The 22,449-nt window shown below is 35.9% G+C and overlaps 1 protein-coding gene across 10 annotated transcripts in view; it reads left to right on the top strand.

The window, feature by feature from the left end:
• The window catches only part of LOC150090991 (disintegrin and metalloproteinase domain-containing protein 11-like), a 1,161,948-nt gene that overhangs the window by 485,186 nt on the left and 654,313 nt on the right, over positions 1-22,449 (top strand). For all 10 annotated transcript variants that reach the window (XR_016546962.1, XR_016546963.1, XM_090373761.1 and 7 more), the window contains one exon: positions 7,355-7,426. Coding sequence is in view for 8 of the 10 variants with exons in the window: in XM_090373761.1 (XP_090229887.1) it covers positions 7,355-7,426 (72 nt within the window). In the remaining 2 variants the exon portion in view is untranslated. The remainder of the gene's footprint in view (positions 1-7,354; positions 7,427-22,449) is intronic.

Genomic DNA, 22,449 nt, shown 5'->3' with positions numbered 1-22,449 from the left:
CAGTATTTAAATTCTATACAGTGGGACCAACTGATGATGTTACCAACAGCAAATTCAAAATGGGAAGCATTCAAAGAACTTATCTTGGAAGCTACTAGGCTTTACATACCAACTAAGAAATATTGTTCAAGGTTTAGGCCAAAATGGATGTCAGATGAACTAATGAGGCATATGGCAGAGAAGAAAAATGCATGGGATACTTACAAATTAACACATGACACAGAAGCCTATGATAGATACAAGTTGATATGCAACCAAGTTACAAAGGAGGTTAGGCAGGCGAAGGCAGATTACGAGAAATCCTTGGCAAGGGATGCAAAGAAAAACAGCAAAGAGTTCTTTACTTATGTAAACTCTAGAAGGAAGGGGATGAATCAGATTGGTCCACTTGATATTGATGGGTCAACTGTTGATGATCCTGCTCAGGTAGCTAACAAACTAAATGAATATTTTGCATCGACATTCACACATGAGGAGTTATTCAGCGAGGGGAATGCCAGAGGTGTATTCAACTCTAGCAGTAAGCTACAGAATCTTGAAATAACTGGGAGTAAAGTGGAGGAGAAACTGTTGAAGATAAACACAAGAAAGGCACCCGGGGTGGATGGGATCTATCCAGTTATATTAAAGGAGGCAGCAAAGGAAGTAAGCAAACTCTTAGCCATAATTATGAGAGCTTCCTTGGACTCAGGGGAGGTACCCATAGACTGGAAATGTGCAAATGTGACCACAATTCACAAAGGAGGATCAAAGGCTGACACAAGTAATTATAGACCTGTGAGCTTAACATCTGTTCCAGGAAAATTAATGGAGGCACTGGTTAAAGAAGCACTGCAGGATCATTTAGACAAGACTTCAGTTATAGCTCAGACACAGCATGGTTTTGTTAAGGGGAAGTCTTGCCTGACCAACTTGATTGGATACTATGATGCAGTCACAAAAGAACTGGATGCAGGGAATAACTTTGATATTATATACTTGGATCTTAGAAAGGCTTTTGATACTGTTGCACATGGAAGACTGCTACACAAATTGGAGCAGTGTGACATCGGAGGCAAATTGCTTCTATGGATAAAGGGGTGGTTGAGGGGGAGAAGACAGAGAGTGGTAATCAATGGACACTGCTCATCGTGGACTAATGTTATTAGTGGAGTCCCTCAGGGCTCAGTGTTGGGTCCATTATTGTTTTCTGTATTTATAAATGATATTGATGATGGTATATCAAGCTTAATGTCCAAGTTTGCAGACGATACAAAGGTTGGCAGGGTTGTCAAGGACACTACTGACACTATGGTGCTGCAACAGGATCTGGAAAGGTTGAGCAGATGGGCTGAGAGGTGGCAAATGAAGTTTAACATTGACAAATGTAAAGTACTACATATGGGAAACAGCAACCCCAGAGCAACGTATCAACTCTGTGGTACTACACTGACAGTGGTAGAGAATGAAAGGGACTTGGGGGTGGTTGTGCAGGCAGATATGAAGTTCTCTGAGCAGTGCAGACGGGCTGCAAGAGTAGCTCATGGAGTATTGTCAATGATATACAGGAATTTTTCCAGCAGGGATAAGGAGGTGATTATTCCATTGTATAAGGCAATGGTCAGGCCACACCTAGAGTAATGTATACAGGTCTGGAGGCCTCATTTCAAGAAGGATGTAGAGCTGCTGGAACGAGTACAGAGAAGGGCAACAAGATTAGTGAATGGAACAAAGGGGTGCTCTTACGAAGAAAGGCTTAAGTTTTGCAAATTACAGTGTCTGGAGACTAGGCACCAGCGAGGTGATCTGATAGAGGTGTATAAAGCCTTGAATGGTTTAAGCATGCTCAATGCTGATGGGATTCTTCCTCAAGCTCAGAAAAATCACCTGAGAGGGCATAAATTCAAATTGAGGAAAGACAGATGTAGGATAGACGTGCGGAAATTTGCCTTTAGTCAGCGGGTGGTTGGGTGGTGGAACAGACTTCCATCCCTTGTGGTGGAGGTTGATAGCCTAAATAAGTTTAAGGCTCAGCTGGTCAGGTATTTTGAACGAACAGAGGGGTGAAGTGGAAGTGGTTTTTTTTTTTTTTTCTTTTTTTTTGGCTGATGCTGCATAAGCTTGCTTTCTTGCATCAAATGCCTCTACTAATGCTAATGCTAAAGTTTGCTCAGCCAGTGGGTGGTTGCTTGTTGTTGGAATAAACTTCCATCTAGTTTTGAAGAACTAGACAAATTCTTGTAGATGATGGTCAAGTGTGGTTGGTAGGGTTTTTTTTTATTTTATTTTTTTGGCTAATGCTCTCTAATCTTGCTTCATATTTCCACCACCACCACTACTACTAATACTAACACTTACCCTTCTCTTTTACCATGAATACCTAATTTGCATATATTATTGATCCTTTTGCTAACCATTGGGCTATCTGTTATTCTGCCAATATGTTATTAAATGATTGGTAATGTATTGCCTTTTTTTCACAATATGACCTATTGGCCTGCCTTTAGTTCCTGCAGTTATGAGCAGGTAGCAATCAGAAACAGATTGATTCTGCTAATTATTACATGGGTGTATTGAATGATGCTAGCTCTTGTTAATGTATCATTCATTGTATCCATTTACAATTGGCAATAATTTAAATTGTAATTATAATTTAAATTGGCAATAGTTTTATTGATTTTATTAGTTTTATATATATTTAATTTTTTGCCAATGCCCTTACCATTTCACCACTGTGTGACTAAATATATTTCTGCTTCTACTGGTATTCTCGACTCACATTTTTCTATATATGTTTACATTTCTATATATACTATATACTTTTCTTTCTCTCTCTCTCCCTCTCTCTCTCTCTCTCTCTCTCTCTCTCTATATATATATATATATATATATAAAGGAGAATTAGATACTTAAATATTAAGCATCACAGCCTGATGATGTTTAATCATTAGTTCAATGTCATTAATCACTTCTATTAAATCTGCTTTACATAACTTTATGAACTTTATTCTACATTACATAGCTTTACTTGCCTTTACTTTATATCTTGAACTAATTTGGTTAAATTTTGTTTTATTATAAATTTTATTTTATTATATATATGTTGGATATTATTATTCATTTTGAAATTCAAATTGTTTCAAAAGTTATCCCAGACTTGGCATGCTTCATAGCACACAAAATTGAAAACTAGTATCTTGCTTCCCACAGTGTAGTGGTCATCTGGAGAGAATATTAGGTGTCATGTTCTCATCTTTACTTTGTGAAAACAATAATAAATCTTTCAGAAACAACCAGGATGCAACTAGATATTTATTGAATTATTGATAGAGTAAAAACAGAAAGTAACATTAACTATAAACAAATGCGTAATTCTAAACTTTGTGTGGGTCTCCTGTCAGCTTACCTGCCACACTAGTAGTAGCAAAAGGTGATGGGTAATCTGACAGATTCCCCCTACTCAATTACTTTGTGAGACCTATAAAAAGTCACTTTAAAAATATTGCGATAAAAGTTTGTCTATTACGATGGATAGAAACAATTTCAAATTTTTACCCACTAAGCAACAGCTAATGCACAATTGTTATTTTCACAGGTCATCTGTGAGGTGACTCGCCATAACTGCCCAGATTAAGATATTGATGCAAAGTTGTCCATTTTTGTTAAGTTAATATACATTACTACCACCATAAATTGTATATTATGCAAAATATATTATATGGAGTAGAAGTTTTGGTTGAGTAAATGTAACTAAATTGATGAATAAATAAACTGAAAGTTATTTTTGATAAAAAAAAAATTGTTGGATCACCAGATCACCATTGAAAAATTTCTCTTAACTAAGCTACAGCAACTAACATAGGATGGGCTTTTTTTTTAACCTAGGATGGCATGATCTAGTTTTGTTTGGCAAGGAAAAAAAGTAGCTACTTGTTTAGCACTGGCATGTTTAATTTGCACTGAGCTATTGCCCAGAGTCGTAACTTTATACATGTAATAATAAAAAAAGTGAAAATATTGTTTAATATGGAATCATAATGTAATGTGGAAAAATTTGAATGTTAAAATTTTATTTTATAGTACATAGAATGTTATTTGTTCTTATTTCCATATCATTCCACAAGAAAAATACAGGTTTAAGGTGATTGAAATGTCACAATTTATGTTTTGTTTTTTTTGTTGTGTAACACAAAATGTTTATATATATATATATATATATATATATATATATATACACACACACACGTCATGTCTTATTTAAGATGTACATAGGCCTGAATCTGCACTAGATGAACTACCATAAATGTGATGAATATTATTTAGACAAATTCTTTTTTTAACTACTACAATGCACTTTAGTTATTGCACCTATCTCTCTCTATACAAGCTCAATTCATTCTGAAAAGTAAGCTTGTAAATGAAAACTTATATTAGAAATTAAATTCTCATTACTTTGTATGGTAGAGCTTACAGTTTGTTCCTGGGGGTTCAAGAAAAATCATCCAATATCTATGTACTTTTTAATTTTAAATTCTAATATTGTGAGTAAATCAAAACTTTGTTTATTTATTAGTTTTATTGTTATGGGTAGTATGGTGTTCATAAAAAAATATATAAAATTAAAAGAAAACCAAAATTGTTTTAAATTCTTAATCATCTATTTTTCTATCATCAAAGTAGAGAGTTGAGGTTCATTTGAAGGAATAAGATTTTGTGGGCCAATAAAGAAATTAGAAATGTTTCTTGTATCAGGACCAAGCTCACGATTAAATGTCTCTGAATATGGAGGTAGTGTTGGAGGAGAGAAAAGTTTTAATATTATTGATGTAGTTGTCATCCTTGGGTGACCATGAACATCATCATTTAAATGAAGCAGCTTGTTGGTGCTATGCTCAGCGCAGTTTGATGCAGTGAAAGGAGAAAAGTGGCTAGTCACATTTTTAGCAAACTTTGGCTTTATTATCTATGCCCTCTTATTACATTGTCAAATCATTGGTAATGTTACAGCATGGATTTAGCTTCATGCCATCCTCAAAATTACCACCACCAACACCAAGAAGAATGAGATGGTTCTTTGGAACTTTGAAGCTAGGTACTTTTTTTTTTTTAATCCCTCAAAATAAATGTTTAAAATAGCATTCTGTTCCAAAGTAGGTACTTCCTGTTAGAAATCTGCTTCAGCAAATATCCAATATCCTCTTTCCTCAATGACCATTTTAATCTCTTTTTGGAACATCTTTGCTGCCTGCAAGCCTGCAGTTGATTTTGCACAGTTATGAGCAGGCTATGCAAATTTTCATGATTCTTAAAATGCTCAAACTACCCATGTTCATTGATGTTATCCCCAACAAGGGCCATTCTTTGGAATAGCTTGTTTTAGGGGTATTATCAAAATATCAGATCCTTCTTACTCCACCATTTTCTTCAAGGTCTCAACCAGTGAGGGATAACTTTCTCTGTCATAATGTGAAAAGTGAATTTTATACTTTTTTGGTTATGACTGTAAATCAATTGAATTAAAAGTCTTTCCAATTTCTTCATTATTGCATCCCATTTCTTGTTATGTGTATTTCACTCTGGCAACATACATTAGTGTGACACATTCCTTAAATTTTACCTTTTAGCAGATAAATAGTTCATTGTGATGAAGGTTACTTCATCACAGTGCAAATATCTCTTGTTTATTTGTCTTTTTCAAGTCTTGCAGTTGTGTCAAGTTTTTGTGCCGTAGTTAATGTCTACTTATTTTATTTGTTTTACTGTCATTCTGTGGCAGCTCAGCACAATAGATCACCATCTGTCAGTATTATGGAAAAGTCCAGGTTTGATTCCTTTAGAGGAATTCTTAAAATCCCTTCAACCAGTGTTGTAGTTATCTGATATTCAGCAGAAAGAGTTTTCTTTTTTTCCCTATTAGTTATCCTAGGTATTTCAGCCTGCATAACATGCAAATTTGCCATGAACACTACCTTCTACCTATAAATGCTCAATATGGATATGAATGACAAACTCCAGTCTCTTTAAAATTAAAAAAAAAAAAAACAATAATAATTTGTTTGTTTTTTTTTCATTTTAATAACAAATTACTTTCTGAAAACCCATGGTGCATGGATTAAATTCAGATGTTAAGTAAAAATAAAAAGTAAAAATCATACACAAAATTTTGTGTGAAATTATGAAGGAAGTGTCCACACAGTGAATGCCACTATCAGATAGATTTCAGTAACAGCATAGCTATGCAGACACAATATTTCCCAGTGAGTGCTGAGAGAGCACAGAAGTGTTGTTTGACTCATAAGAACAAAAAATATGTTTAATAATAATAAAAAACAAGTATGCAAATACACATTACACAAAAACTTGTGTAGCATTTGTTCACGTATTGAGGGATGGGCGTCTTTCTAGATTTTGTGTTCCAAGTAAATCAGAAATAAATCAATCATAAGTTGTCTTGATATTGTACTACTTTCAAACAAATAGCATTTTTAAAAGGATAATCCATCATTTATTTTCATGAGACATCATCGCATTAAATAGACAGTTTAAATCTCGCTGGCCACAAAACAGGATGGTAATACTGTACTTTTTATCAATATAAAAGACCAAAACTGCAGTAGCTCTATAATTATTTTCAAGTGTTAACTTCATATCACCTCAGATGACTTCCTTACGAATTTTTTTGTCAGGCATTTGTCACTAAAGGCCACTTGCTATCTGCTGAATGATTGGTTTGTCTCAAAACCAGCTGCTTAGCAGTGCCTTATTTTTTAGAGAAATGGTAGCTTAACCTTGATGCCTTTTTTTTTTTTTAAAGTAGTACAGTATAAAGACGTCTCATTGTTAAAGCAGAATACGTTTCACTGTGAGAATTAATACCATTACATTAACTAGGATGTTTAAATCCTGATGGAACAGAAACACAAAACACAGAGAAAGTCCTCTACTTTTCATCATTAGAAGAAATCATTGTCTGCTATAGCAAGTTATGACAAGTTGGTGGCATACCTACCTCTAGAATTAAGTAGTTAGATTAATTGGAGTTGATTAGCATTTTTCTGTAATAACACTCTATTCTGATAAAAATGTTTACACTAAATTAATTTTCATTAGTGAATAATTCAAGTTTAAAACCCATATTCACCATATTATTTACAATGATATTATTTACCAACTCACACAGCATTTTAAATGAATCCTGACTTTTATTTCATTTCCTTAACAGTTTTCAGTGCATTGTAAACTTTATTAGTTGGTGTGCACTTAAAACTCTTATTATGAGTATACGTATGCCAATTCACTTGAATGTACTCATATGAAGTTTTTATGTGCTCCCAGACTTCAGTTTTCTATTTTAAGCACATTTGTCATCTTTCAGTTTGACAGCAGAAATGCAACCAGAGCTGAAGTGGTGAATGATGCCATTCAAATAGTGAACTGTGTAGATATGGTAAGAGCATGTCTGTATTTATTGACTCTCAGTTTTTGTCATTGCATGATTTAGTTTTTATTTTGTTATTTTTCAATGTTAATTTGATGTTTTTTATATTTAGTATTAGTTCATGATATTTTACAAATCACCAAAAACCCATACAGTTGCATATAATTTGGTTAATGTATGGACATATTGCATAAGGTCTTAATACTTTGAGAGATATTGGAAATGCTTGCCATTCTTTGCCAAACGTTCTTTAACTCAACAATATGTTTTTGATGATACAGTGAAGCATGTTCTGGAGAATGTTGGCATTTGACTTGGTGATAGTGCCCTTTAGTTCTTCATTTGAGAATGGATTGTTCACAAGCATCTGCACCTTATGATATTCTGACCGAACAAAATCAGGAGAGGTAAACTTTTGTGATCTTGTCTGCTAAGAATCACTTAGAGATCACACAGTTAGTGAAATCACTTCACTGAGTACATACAGTGTATGCAGTTGGAAATACCCATCTAGTCATTTATGTCATTCCATGTCTGGGAACCCCTAAGACATTTCCATATATTGTTGGGTGTTTACTGTTTCTGTAGTTGTTTGTTGTTAAAAGAGGGTTAGTTAGATTAAATATCTAAGTGTTTCATTTTTTAAAGATGAAACACTTCATTTTTTAAGGGAATTTGTTTGAAAAAGAAAATTTGGTTACTTTGAATTTATTGAATGATGTGACTGCATACAGTGGTAGTCACTTCTCATAAATTGTGAAGTGATTACCATAGTGTGCAGGAGCTATCATGGCAAACTTCAACTTTGTTGTGAAACTTAAAAGATTTTGCATTGGCTAATTCTATATAATTGAACAGAATGAAATAAACAAAGCAAAGAACTTCAAAATTCAACTAATTGCATTTCATGAGTGCATGTATAATCAACCCAGTTCAGTCTATGATGTAGATGGATTAATTATTATTACTTTGGAAGAAAAGTCTGAGAATGTTGTTTGGACAGTGCCAGAATGTAGTTCTGAAGCATTCCTACTAAAAGCTGGATCCTTATTATAAGTCTTCCATATTTTGATTTTTGAAAGTTGGCAGATATGCAGTTAGTTCATTTCATTTCATTAAATTCTGGGCACATTTGAAGCAGAATAGATACTGGATCATAGTTAAAGAGGATCGTGTTGGAAAACTTAAAAACTGCAGGAAGACATCATGCATACTGGGAATCAACATATTGAGCATTTACATGAATATATACACAGCTTATATTCCCCCCTCCCTCCCCAAGCAAAGTACAGGCATACTTCGATTAACGAATAGGATGCGTTCCACGAAATTACTTCGTTAAGCGAAACTTTGTTTTCAGAGGTAAAAATACTATGGCCAGAATAGGGATACGTTCCTACGTAAAGAAAATGAAAAGCTTTTTTTCGAACAAAGAAAAGTTTTATTAAATAAACAGTCAACTTACATACAAAGTGAAATCACATTTTAAAATATGAGGTTAAAGTTGATTGTTTATGCTTTTTTTCTCTTTCATTTAACAATTGCCTATACGGAGTTATTGTATTTAACACTGATCGCATAACTATAACACTTCTTCCTAAGTCAGGATCATTTTCACTAAAAAAATTTAAAACGTTTTCAAGATCATTTAAGCACCTTTTTAAATCTTTGGTTGTTAATACTTTTTCGGCAGGTACTTCTTTAACTTCGCCTTCATTATCTTTGTCTTCGTTGCTAACAAGGCTTTCTAAATCTTCCACTGAAAAACCATCATCTTCTGCATTCAATAAATTTCTAACATCCTCTTCATCGACATTTTCGAAACCTATTTGATTGAGCCATCTGGATAACTTCATTTCTAATTCTTGGATGTTATTTTCTTCTTCTAGTACAACTTCTGGCCATATTTTGCGCCAAACTCCATTTAAGCATTTCTTAGTGACTTCTTTCCAAGAACTATCAATGCTTTCTATTGCGTTTTTAATGGTGTAGTTTTTCCAAAACGTTTTAACTGTCATTTCCTCTTTATCCTCTAGTTCAGTTAAATTGCTTAAAGTTCGACGCAGATAATAAGCTTTAAATGATGCTATTACTCCCTGATCCAATGGTTGAATCAGGGAAGTTGTGTTTGCTGGAAGAAACACAACTTTGACAGGAATGCATGTGTCCAACGTGTTAAGATCAGTAGAATGTCCCGGAGCATTGTCTAACAACAAAAGAGCTTTTTCTTCAAAGTTGTTTTTTTGACAATATTTGTTTATATTTCAGGTGATTAAACAAAAATGGAATTTTTTTTATGTTAAATGGGGCTTGAAATTGCGGACTTCGTTATATCGAGGCTTCGTTATCAGAGGTAACGTTAACCGAGGTATGCCTGTATGACTGTTTTTGTTATGGACGTTAGCAATTGAAAACATACCATCAGGAATATTATTACTAAATCTGAGCATAATTCCATTTGCAGTATCCAAAAAGATGACACTTAGCCTCCTCCTTTTTTTTAAAAAAATTTGTCAATTGCCACTTATTTGTACAGTCCAACATGAAGCTTTTGAAAGAGTGCAGATAAGTTTATTGGACAGCTCATGGGGTTCTGTGAATGATATACAGAATTTCCATCAGGGGTGAAGAGATTATTTGTGTGTTGTGTGTATAAGGCATTAGTTAAGCTTGGAACAGATGCAGAGAAGAGCAACACTATTTGTCAGGGACACAATGGGTACTCTGACCTAGAAAAACTTTAGTTCTACAAATTGGAGCAGCTGGAAATTAGACACCTTTCAGGAGACTTGATTGAAGTGTTTAATGCTTTAAATGGGTTGAATAAACTAAGTGCTAATGATATCTTTACTCTTTCTGGGTACAAAACATACGCATAAGGAGACAAATTTAAATTGAAAAGAATGGCTGCAGGATAGATGTGCAAAAATTTGCTTTCAGCCAGAGAGTGATTGTTTGAGCAAACTTCCATCTGGTGTGGTGGAAGTGGATAGCTGAAATAAATTAAATAAGGATTAGACAGATTGTTAGAAGGGGGATGAACAGATGAGTTTTTTTTTTTTTTTTTTGGCTGATGCTGTTATAAGATTGCTTCCTTACATCATTTATCATTACTAATACTGAGCGCCTCCATAGCCAGGTGGGAAGGAGCAGCAGTGCGTAGCACACGCTTTCTTGATTAGACTGGGGTTCGAGCCTGTCACCACCAAATACGGAGGATGCGGAAAGGTCAAGGAATGACCACCGCATATTCCCAGAGCAATATGACTTTAGTTGCTAATGCTTCTAAAAAAAACCAAATAACAAATAACTAATACTGATTTGTGTAGAGTAATGTATTATAATATTTATTAATAAAGGAGCAGTGTTTTTATTTAAATTCTGGAAGCATTTATTATCTAGGTAATTTAGATAATAAATGGTTCTTCATGTTAAATTTTCTCAGGTATTTGCTCCCTCCAGTGATGGCAACATGCTTGGGCTTATGCTTACTTTAGAAATGAATGACCAACTTTAGGTGTACTGGTATGTTCTTATGTAGCAGTTAACCTAAAATTTATAATTTTTATTTTTTTTTCAAGTCATAATGTCACCAAAATGAAGTGAATCTAGAAATTTACCAAAATTTTTTATTCCACGTGCCACTGTTCATTTAGATTTGGTTCATTCACTATTTAACACAAATTTACTAATTGGAGTTATCTCATGAACAGTCATTAAGTTCCAAAATGGATCACTGCAGTGCATGTTAGGATTTTTTTTTTTCATGACTCACAGTTATGTGCTGAGGCAGAGCTATGTCCAGTGAGTACTATATGTTAACTTCTTGATGAAAGATAAGCATTGGACTGCCTGAAATACATGTATAGCAGCTTTTCTATGTGCATTTTTCAATGGTGGGTTTCTCCTTGTATATATTAGTTGTGATTTTTATTGTCTTGAGAGATATTTTATGTTCAATATTTTTTAAAATCTTATTATTTGAAACAGTTCATCTACCAAAACGTTTTGAAGATAACAAGAAAGGAAAGTTTCCTTTCTTTATTTTTTTCCCTTCATTTAATTACTGATTCTTAATTATCTTTAAAAACAGCTTATACAGGCTACCATTATCAATATAGAGCTGAACGACTCTGATAAATCAGCAGATAGTGATATTACTTGTTCTTTCAGGCTGAGAGTGAAACTTAATCCTTCATAGTCTTCAGTATCAACTTTTCTAGTGATGCCAAAACAGATTGTATGGTGGAAAACTCTCCTTCTTTTAATACAAAACATCTTGAAGCCATAACTGGCTTGCCAAAATTGGCAAAGTATCTGCAAGCCTGGATTGTTCAAACAGAGAACACACAAAAACAACTATAAGAAAAATTGCTAAAGCTAACAACATTTTCAGGATTAAAGTTGTATTGTCTCTCCACAACTCCTTGAATTGAAAGGTGTAATATCAAAGTTGGACTTGCCAACTGTTATTGAAGACAAGATGATAACAAGAATCAAGTGAGCAACTAATAATACATGCAGAGCAAATCTCAACAAAGAAAAATGATATCATGCCCTTGTGTTCTGTAATTCTGTACTTCAGTATATTCTCTCAGTTTCTTAAAGTGGGTTATTTAAACTGTGAAGTTTACCTGTTTATCACAAACCCGATAATATGTTTTAACTGCCAGAATTTTTCAAAATACTCACCAACATGATTCTACCTGCTCATAATGCAATTCAAAAGAACCTGAGCAGACTGAGTAGCTGTAGTTTGCTGCTCGATCTGCAAAGAAAGTTATACTATTTAACCAAAAAAACTGAGAATTATGGAAAGTAGAGAAGAAAATACAGAAATACAAAGTGGAAAACAAGATAACATATAAAGAGGCTGGAAAAAGAAAATACATATGCTTTATGTTCTGTGAGTAGCAGTCTGTGATGTTCCAAACAATATAACTATTTCCTTTTGTATATTCATGGAATATTGGACTAAAAAAATATATATTTTGTCCAAAGCAGCAATCCAGCTTTCTGGTCACATGCAATCTCCAATATCCTCAGCAGTGCAGATTATTACAAAAACATCAGTATGTATTTGAAAGGATAGATCCTCTACAGGCTTGGTTGAAACATCAAGTCAATGATGAATTGGAAATAATGAACTTTGCAGAGTAAGGTGACATGCGAAAGAATTCTATGTTGGTACTCCCAACTTGGAACACACTGGTTGATCCTCCGACAACTGTAGAGTTTAATCAGAAACCCAATGAGAATAGGCTGATTGGGATTAGCTTAAGACACCTCCTGTGGAAATAGGAAAATAGATACAAATTGTATTTCTGCCAGTACTACGAACTTAAAATGATCATCGAATATCTTCTATCCTATAGTTTCCTTTAGTTATTTAACAGGAAAGACTGCTTCTACAGGGAGGGGATACACTTAAATAGAAAGGGTGCAAGAATATTTGCTGATGCTATCGAGGCAGTGTTAGGTGGGTAGGAAAATGCTAGCTTTGGGGGATTCACAGACTGGAAGATTAACAGTAGCTACAGGCAGATGCAAAAGTGATTCTTGCACTGCTTCTATTGTAATGAGCAGCAGCGTAGAGAGCAGGTTACTGGGGATTTCAAGAGCTGCTGGGAGTCATCATGGAACAAGTAAATACATGGACTGTGTTAGGGTAATTAAGAATAAGAACAGGTGCATGAATACTTGCATTTACACCAATGTTAGAAATAGTAAATAAACTGATGAATTTGAAGTGCCGGCAGATATTGTTGGGATATCAGAGACATGGTGTCACATAGACATAAGCAATGCAGAATTGGAATTTGGGGAGTACAGGGTGTGCAGAAAGGATAGATGGAGTAGGAAGTGAGGAGGGGTTATGCTGTTATTTAAGAAACACATAAAATCTAAGGAAGGTATCCAGTTGACATGGGTGGATAGTGCAATATTCAGTCAGTTTGGTATGACATAAACACTGGGAAAGGGAAAATGAGTGTAAGAGTGGGTTATAGGCCTAATTGCACTTATTACCCTCTGGAGGGTAATAAGTGCAATGAACAATTTTTCAGAGAAATAGTGGGCCAGTAAATCAGAATGTCTTGTAATGGGGGATTTAAACTTTCCAGATATTGACTGGAACTTGTGGGTTTGACACTCACATGCTATCAAGGATTTATTGGAGGATTGTTTTCTACAGCAACATGTTATCTAGACAAGACTTCAGTTATAGCTCGGACACAGCATGGTTTTGTTAAGGGAACGTCTTGCCTGACCAATTTGATTGGATACTATGATGTGGGCACAAAGGAACTGGATCCAGGGAATAACTTTGATATCATATATTTGGACCGTAGAAAAGCTTTTGATACTGTTGCACATGGAAGACTGCTGCAAAAATTGGAGCAGTGTAGCATTGGAGGCAAATTGCTGCTATGGATAAAGGGATGGTTGAGTGGGGTTGACAGAGAGGGATAATCAATGGACACTGCTCATCGTGGACTAATGTTATTAGTGTAGTCTTTCAGGGTTCAGCGTTGGGTCCATTGTTGTTTTCTGTATCTATAAATGATATTGATGATGGTATATAAAGCTTAATGTCCAAGTTTGCAGATGATATGAAGGTTGGCAGGGTTGTTAACAACACTAATGACAATATGCTGCTGCAACAGGATCTAGAAAAGTTGAGCAGATGGGCTGAGAGGTGGCAGATGAAGTTTAACATTGATAAATGTAAAGTACTACATATGGGAAGCTGTAACCCCAGAGAAACGTATCAACTCTGTGGTACTACACTAACAGTGGTAGAGAACTAAAAGGACCTGAGGGTAATTGTGCAGGTAGATATGAAGTTTTCTGAGCAGTGCAGACAGTCTGCAAGAGTAGCTCATGGTGTCTTGTCAATGATATACAGGAATTTTTCTAGCAGGGATGAGGTGATTATCCCCTTGTATAAGACAATGGTCAGGCCACACCTTGAGTACTGTATACAGGTCTGGAGGCCTCATTTTAAGAAGGATGTAGAGCTGTTGGAACGAGTACAGAGAAAGGCAACAAGATTAGTGAATGGAACAAAGGGTTGCTCTTACGAAGAAAGGCTTAAGTTTTTCAAATTACAGTGTCTGGAGACTAGGCACTTGCGAGGGGATCTGATTGAGGTGTGTAAAGCTTTGAATAGTTTGAGCATGCTCAATGCTGATGGGATTCTCCCTCTTGCTCAGAATAATCGCCTGAGAGGGCATAAATTCAAATTGAGGAACGACAGATATAGGATAGATGTGTGGAAGTTGCCTTTAGCCAGCAAGTAGTTGATTGGTGGAACAGACTGCCATCCCTTGTTGTGGAAGTTGATAGCCTAAATAAATTTAAGGCTGAGCTGGACAGGTATTTGGAATGAACAGAGGGGTGAAATGGGAGCATTTTATTTTATTTTTTGGCTGATACTGCATAAGCTTGCTTTCTTGCATCATATGCCTCTACTAATGCTAATGCTAATGTTTGAGGGGCAACCAGAGGGAGTAATACTCCTGATCTGATTATCAGTGGTGATTATTCATGCATTAAGAATTTGCAGATAAAGGAACCACTAGGTAACAGTGATCACAGTCTGCTGGTGTGGGATTTACTTAAAGATGAAACTACCATCATGGGTAAAGGGAAGCGTTTTGTTTTTGTAAAGGTGACTACAGTGGTCTCAGACAGTTTTTAAATTCTATACAGTAGGATCAACTGATGATGTTAAAAACTGAATTCTAAATGGGAAACCTTCAAGGAATTAACCTTTGAAGCTACTAGGCTTTTATACCAATTAAGAAATACTGTTTAAAGTTTAGGCCTAAATGGATGTCAGATGACCTCATGAGACTTGTGGTAGAGAAGAAAAATGCATGGCATGCATATAAATTATCAGGTAACACAGAAGCCACAGGCAGATATAAGCTAGTCTGTAATCAAGTCACAAAGAAGTTTAGGCAAGTGAAGGCTGGTTACGAGAAATCATTGGCAAAGGATGCAAAGAAAAACAAAAAAGACTCTAGAAGGAAGGGGATGAATCAGATTGGTCCACTTGATGATGGTGGTTCAAACGTTGATGATCCTGCTGAGATAGCTGACAAACTGAATGAGTATTTCGCATCTACATTCACACAAATGAGGAATTCTGTAATGAAGGGGAGGACGGAAGTTTACTAAACTGTAACAGGGAGCAAAATGATTTTGTAATAGCAGAGAGCAAATTGGAGGAGAAATTGTTGAAGTTAAACATAAAAAATGCACCTTGGGCAGATGGAATGTATCTAGTTGTATTGAAGGTGGCAGCGAGGGAAGTAAGCAAACCCTTACCCTTAGCCATAATTATGAGAATATCCTTAGATTCAGGGGAAGTCCTTCATGGATGGGGGATGTGCAAATGTATCACAATTCACAAAGGGGGTTCAAAGGGTCTATAATTATAGACCTGTTACTCCGTAGCCGAATGGTTAGGAGCGGGAGTGCAGTAGCACACACTCTTCGAGTAGACCGGGGTTCGAGCCCCTGACTGCTGAATATGGTCGATCTGCCAACCTGCACTGGACCAGCGTGGCAGATTATGGTCCATTTCCCTCAGCATGAATTGTTGAGGAGGCTTCCATCCTGCAGTGGGTTGATAATGGCTGCACTTTACCCTTTTCTTTTTTTTAGTTTAACTTCTGTTCTGGGGAAAATAATGGAGTCACTGGTTAAAGAAATGATGCAGGATCACCTAGACAAGACTGCAGTAATAGTTCAGACACAACATGTCTTGTCCTACCAGTTTGATTGTATTCTATGATGTGGTCACAAAGGAACTGGATGCAAAAAATAATTTTGATATCATATACTTGGATTTCAGGAAAGCTTTTCATATACTGTGGCACATGGAAGACTGCTATACAAATTGGAGCGGTATGGCATTAAGGACAAGTTGCTGCAATGGATAAAAGGATGGTTGAGTGGGATATGGCAGAGAGTGGTAATAAATGGACACTGCTCTACGTGGACTAATGTTATTAGTGGAGTTCCCACAGTTCAGTGCTGGGCCCATTGTTGTTTTTCGTATTTATCAATGATATCAATGAAGGTATATCAGGCTTAATGTCCACGTTTGCAGATGATACAAGGGCTGGCAGGCTTGTTAATGACAGTAAAGACAGTATGCTACTGAAAATATCATCATTCTTCTCTTTCTTGGTGATTCCCTTCTACTTTTGACACTCTCTCTCTCTCTCAGGGTAACTCGGAAAGTTTTTATTCTTTTTGGCTGGTGCAGCATAAGTCTCAGGCTTCCTTGCCCCATGTAGCTAATAATAATAGGATCTAGAAAAGTTAGGCAGATGGGCTGAGAAGTGGCAACTGAAGTTTAATATTGACAAATGTCCAATACTGCATATGGGTAGCAGTAATCAAAGAGAAACATACAAACTGTGTGGTTTTTCATTCTCCATTTCCCTCAGTAGGACACTAAGGAAAATGGAGAATGAAAAAAAAAAAAAAAAAAACCTGGGAGTAATTGTGCACTCAGATATGAATATCTCTGAGCAGTGCAGATGGGCTGCCAGAGCAGGTCATGGAGTTTTGTCAATGATATATAGGAATATATAGCAGAGACAAGGAAGTGATTATCATTTGTATAAGGCAATGGTCAGGCTACATCTTGAGTACTGCATACAGGTCTGCAGGCCTCATTTTAGGAAGTATGTAGAGTTTCTAGAATGAGTACATAGAAGGGCAACAAGTTTGGTAAGAGGAACAAATGGGTGCTCTTACCAAGAGATGCTTGAGTTCTGGAAGTTGCTGCATCAGGAGACCAGGCACCTGTGAGGTGATCTGATTGAGGTGTATAAGGCCTGAAATGGTTTGAGCAGGCTCAATGCTGATGGGATACTTCCAGTTGCTCAGATTAAGAACCTGAGGGGACATAGATTCATACTGAGGAAAGACAGTTGTAGAATAGATGTGCGGAAGTTTGCCTTTAGCTATTGGGTAATTGATTGCTGCAACAGACTTTCATTTGTTGTTGTGGAAGTTGATAGCATAAATAAATTTAAGGCTGAACTAGATAAACATTTGGAGTGACCGGATGGGTGAAATGGGAAGGTTTTTTTTTTTTTTTTTTTTTGGATGATGCGGTAGAAGCTTGCTTTTTTGCATCATATGCCTGAACTAATGCTAATGCTATATGTGATATTTCTCTCATTCAGTAAACTAAAAAAAACTGCTTTCCACCCAGATGCCATTCAGGAAAAACATTCTTACCATTCATCATAATAATTTCATTCATATTAAATTCATGATAATAATAAAAAATTGATAAAGAACCAAGGTTGGTTACTAATACAGAACTTGTTAAGTGGCCACCTGCATATATTTATCATCTGTCTAAAGTGATCAAAATTTGATAGTTCTGACAGAAAAAAAAAAAGGCCCCTGTATTTATGGGAAATCCAGTATAGTGACTACTATTGAGAAAAGTAATACAGTTTTTAAGTATGTAATGTTTTTTCCCCTTTTTTTAAATTTTCTTTCAATAATCTAACCATTTTTGGAATAAACTTGATGAAAATGAAGTTGTATAGCATGATTCTTTTATATCAAAACAAAAATACAATACAGTCAAAACATGCTTGAAAACAAACTAAAATAGTAAAAATAATTATCTTCACAAATTAAAAACATGGAGAGATTGGAATTAAAAATACAATATCATAAAACTAGGAGAAATTTTAAGTAAAATAAGTAATAAGAAAATATTGTTTATGAATTTCATTATAACGCCTTACGAATTCTTCCCCATAATGTTCTGTAACAACTTGTCTCGGTAGTATGTAGATTTATAACTCAGATGCAGTAGTGAGCATGTTGTCCGTGTCCTCTATCTCATCAAATGCAGGCTTTTTACCCATAGATGCAGTAGGACACACATACAGGCATTGATTCACCTCATTATTGGAACAAAACTCCTGCCTTTTGTCACCATATCTACACTATGATCACTGCTACATTGTGTGGTTCCTTTACCAGAAAATTAGCATTAGTATTAATTAGTATTAATAGTGGCAAATGATGCAAGAAAGCAAGCTTACAAAGCATCAGCCAAAAAAAAAAAAATTCAAATTTCACCTATCAATCTCTACCCAATAATTTGTCTAGTTCTTCTTTGAATTTATTCAAACTATCCATTTCCTCAACAACCGATGGTAACTTGTTCACCCATTGGTTGACAGTGAACTTCCACACTTCTATCCTTCCTCAATTTGAATTTGTGCCCCCTCATATGTGCATAGTCTGAACAAAAGGAAGAATCCCATCAGCATTGAGTGGTTGCTCTAGCCATTCAAAGTCTTAAACATCTCAATCAGATCACCTTGCTCTCCAAAATCTGCAATTTGCCTTTCTTGGTATGAGCACCCCTTTATTCCCATCACCAATCTCATTGCCTTTCTCTATACCCACTCCAGTATCACTACATCCTTCGTAAAATGAGCCCACCAGACCTACACAGTACTGAAGATGTGGCCTGACTGTTGCTTTATACAATGGAATAATCACCTCCTTATCCCTTCTAGAAAAATTCATATATATCATTGACAAAACCCTATGAGATACTTGTCTGCACTGCTCAGAGAATTTCATATTGGACTGAAACATTACCCTCCAGTTCCTTTTAATTTTTCACTACCATAATTGCAGTACCATACAGTTGATCTGTTACTCCAAGATTACTGCTACCCATATGCAGTACTTTGCATTTATCAATGACAATGGTAAATTTCAGTTGCCATTTCTCAGCTCGTCTGCCCAATTTTTTCAGATCTTGTTGGCAGCATACCTTCATTACTGTCATTAATCACCCTGCCAACCTTTATATCATCTGCAAACTTAGATATTAAGTCTGAGACCCTCATCAATAGAATAATAAATAAATACAGAAAAATGGGTCCATCACCAAACCCTATGGGACTCAACTAATAATATTAGTCTACAAAGTGCGTTGTCGATTGATGATCACTCAACCATCTCTTTATCCATAGTAGTAGCTTTCCCCTTATGCCAAACTGATCTGATTTGTACATCAGTCTTTTTTGCACGACAGTATCAAAACCTTTCCTGAAATTCATATATAATGATGTAAAAATTATTTTCAACATCTAGTTCCTTTTTCACTGCTTCATAGTACCCAATTAAAATGAGACAAAATCTCCCCTTAACAAACCCGTGCTGTGCTCTGAAATATAACTGCATGTGTCTAGATGGTACTAATGTATATAAATTCTTAATTAATAATCACTGCCAATAAGAGATTAAGAAAAAACAGCCAACAAACAAAACTAGAAATATTCTGCTACTGAGTGAGCTGGCAACCCGCAAATACGAATCGATATCTGGAAAGTTAAATTTCCTGCAATAAGAAATCTTATTGGTTGGGGCAACTCAATTTTAAATGTATAGTTGTTCATTATACTCTTCCACAATCATTTTACCTTTAATATACTCCAGTTTTTTTGGTTTTCCATTGCTTATATCACACAAAACTGACTAAATGTTATTTATATTTGTCTTCTACCTGTGTTTACTAGTACCATTTTAGATCTGTTTCCTTTTTACCAAAAAGTATAATGTTCCCAGCATCCTGTCATATCTTTCCGAGGTGCCTCCGTAGCCAGGTGGGAAGGAGCAGCACACGCTCCTTGATTAGACCGGGGTTCGAATCTGTCACCACCAAATACGGAGGATGCGGAAAGGTCAGGAATGACCACCGCATATCCCGGGGCAATATGGCCTTAGTTGCTAATGCTCCTAAAAACCAAATAACAAACGAACAATATCTTTCCATTTAGTACCTATTGTAACATACATATGCAAATTCAGTATCCCTTACATTATAGTGTCATGTTTAAATATTCTTATGATGTCAGCATTTGATAACTTAATATTTCAGAGTTCTCACATTTATCACCTAATATAGTATAGCGTCTGCAATTCTGCCCATACACAACAGGAGGAAGTATGTGATGAGAGCCTTTTCGATCAAACCTGGAGAGATTGTGCGAGGCCAAAGGGGTAGAATTTTTCTTAGATTGGTCTGTGCTTGTTAATAGGAGAGACTACTCCTACAGGAATGGGATACACTTAAATAGAAAGGGTGCAAGAATATTTGCTGATGCTATCAAGGCAGAGTTAGGTGGGTCGGAAAACTGCTAGCTTGGAGGGATACACGGACTAATAGATTAACAGTAGCCGCTGGCAGAGGTAAAAGTGATTCTTGCACTACGTCTATTGAAATACAATTGAGCAGCAGCCTGGAAAGCAAGGCAATGGGGATTTCCAGGACTGCTGAGAGTCATAGTGGAACAAGTAAATACATGGGCTGTGGTAGAGTAACTAAGAGTAGAAACAGATATACTTGCATGTACACCAATTCTAGGAGTATTGTTAATAAATTCGATGAGCTTGAAGTGCTAGTCAAGACATCAAAGGCATATATTGTTGGGATATCAGAGACTTGATGTCACACAGACATGAGCAGTTCAAAATTGGAATTTGGGGAATAGAATGTGTACAGAAAGGATAGACAGGACAGGACAGGATAGGAGGCTTTATGCTGTTAGTTAAGAAACACACAAAATCTAAAATCTAAGGAAGTGCATCCAATTGATATTGGTGGACAATGCAATGTTGAGTCTGTTTGGTGTGACATAAGCATTGGGAAAGGAAAAATGAGAGTTGGTGTGTGTTATAGGCGTAATGAATCTGATGAGTATAATGAGCAGTTGTACAGAGAAATAGTGTGCCAGGTAAATCAGAGTGTCTTATAATAGGGGATTTTCATTTCCCAGAGATTGCCTGGAATTTGTGGTTTGGTCACTCACACACTAGCAAGGCTTTTGTGGATTTATTGGATGGTTGTTTTCTACAGCAGCATGTTCAGGAGGTAACTAGAAGGAGTAATACTCTTGATTTGGTTATCAGTATTGATTCTTAAGGCATTAAGAATCTGCAGATAAAGGAAACACTAGGTGGCAGTGACCACAATGTGCTGAAGTGGGATTTACTCAAAGAGGTAACTACCATCATTGGTAAAGGGAAGGTTTTTTGCTTTCATAAAGGTGACTATGGTGGTCTGAGACAGTATTTAAATTCTATATGGTGGGACCAACCGATGATGTTATCAACAGCAAATTCAAAATGGGAAGCAGTCAAAGAATTAATCTTGGAAGCTAGGCTTTCCATACTAACTAAGAAATATTGTTAAAGTTTTAGGCCTAAATGGATTTCAGATGAACTAATTAGACATGTGGCAGAGAAGAAAAATACATGGGATACATATAAATTAACAAGTGATACAGCAGCCTATGATATAAACTGGTCTATAACCAAGTCACAAAGGAGATTAGGCAGGCAAAGGCAGATTATGAGAAATCTTTGGCAAAGGATGCAAAGAAAAACAGCAAAGAGTTCTTTACTTATATAAACTCTAGAAGGAAGGCGATGAATCAAATTGGTACACTTGATATCGATAGTTCAACTGTTGATGATCCTGCTCAGGTAGCTAACAAACTAAATGAATATTTTGCATCGACATTCACACGTGAGGAGTTATTCAGGGAGGGGAATGCCAGAGGTGTATTCAACTCTGGCAGTAAGCTAGATAATCCTGTAATAACTGAGAGTAAAGTGGAGGAGAAATTGTTGAAGGTAAACATAAGAAAGGCACCTGGAGTGGATGGAATCTATCCAGTTATATTAAAGGAAGCAGCAAATTAAGTAAGCAAACCTTAGCCATAATTATGTGAGCTTACTTGGACTCAGGGGAGGTTCTCATGGACTGGAGATGTGCAAATGTGACCCCAATCCACAAAGGACGATCAAAGGGAGACACAGGTAATTACAGACCTGTTAGTTTAACTTCTGTTCCAGAGAAATTAATGGAGGCACTGGTTAAAGAAGCATTGCAGATCATCTAGACAAGACTTCAGTTATACCTCAGACACAGCATGAGTTTGTTAAGGGGAGTCTTGCCT

This window comes from Mastigoproctus giganteus, chromosome 1, assembly GCF_048544385.1.
Source record: "Mastigoproctus giganteus isolate SK-2022 chromosome 1, ASM4854438v1, whole genome shotgun sequence".
In the NCBI taxonomy this organism is placed as follows: domain Eukaryota; kingdom Metazoa; phylum Arthropoda; class Arachnida; order Uropygi; family Thelyphonidae; genus Mastigoproctus; species Mastigoproctus giganteus.
Note: the sequence above shows the minus strand (reverse complement) of the source record. Positions and strands in the feature narration are given on the sequence as shown.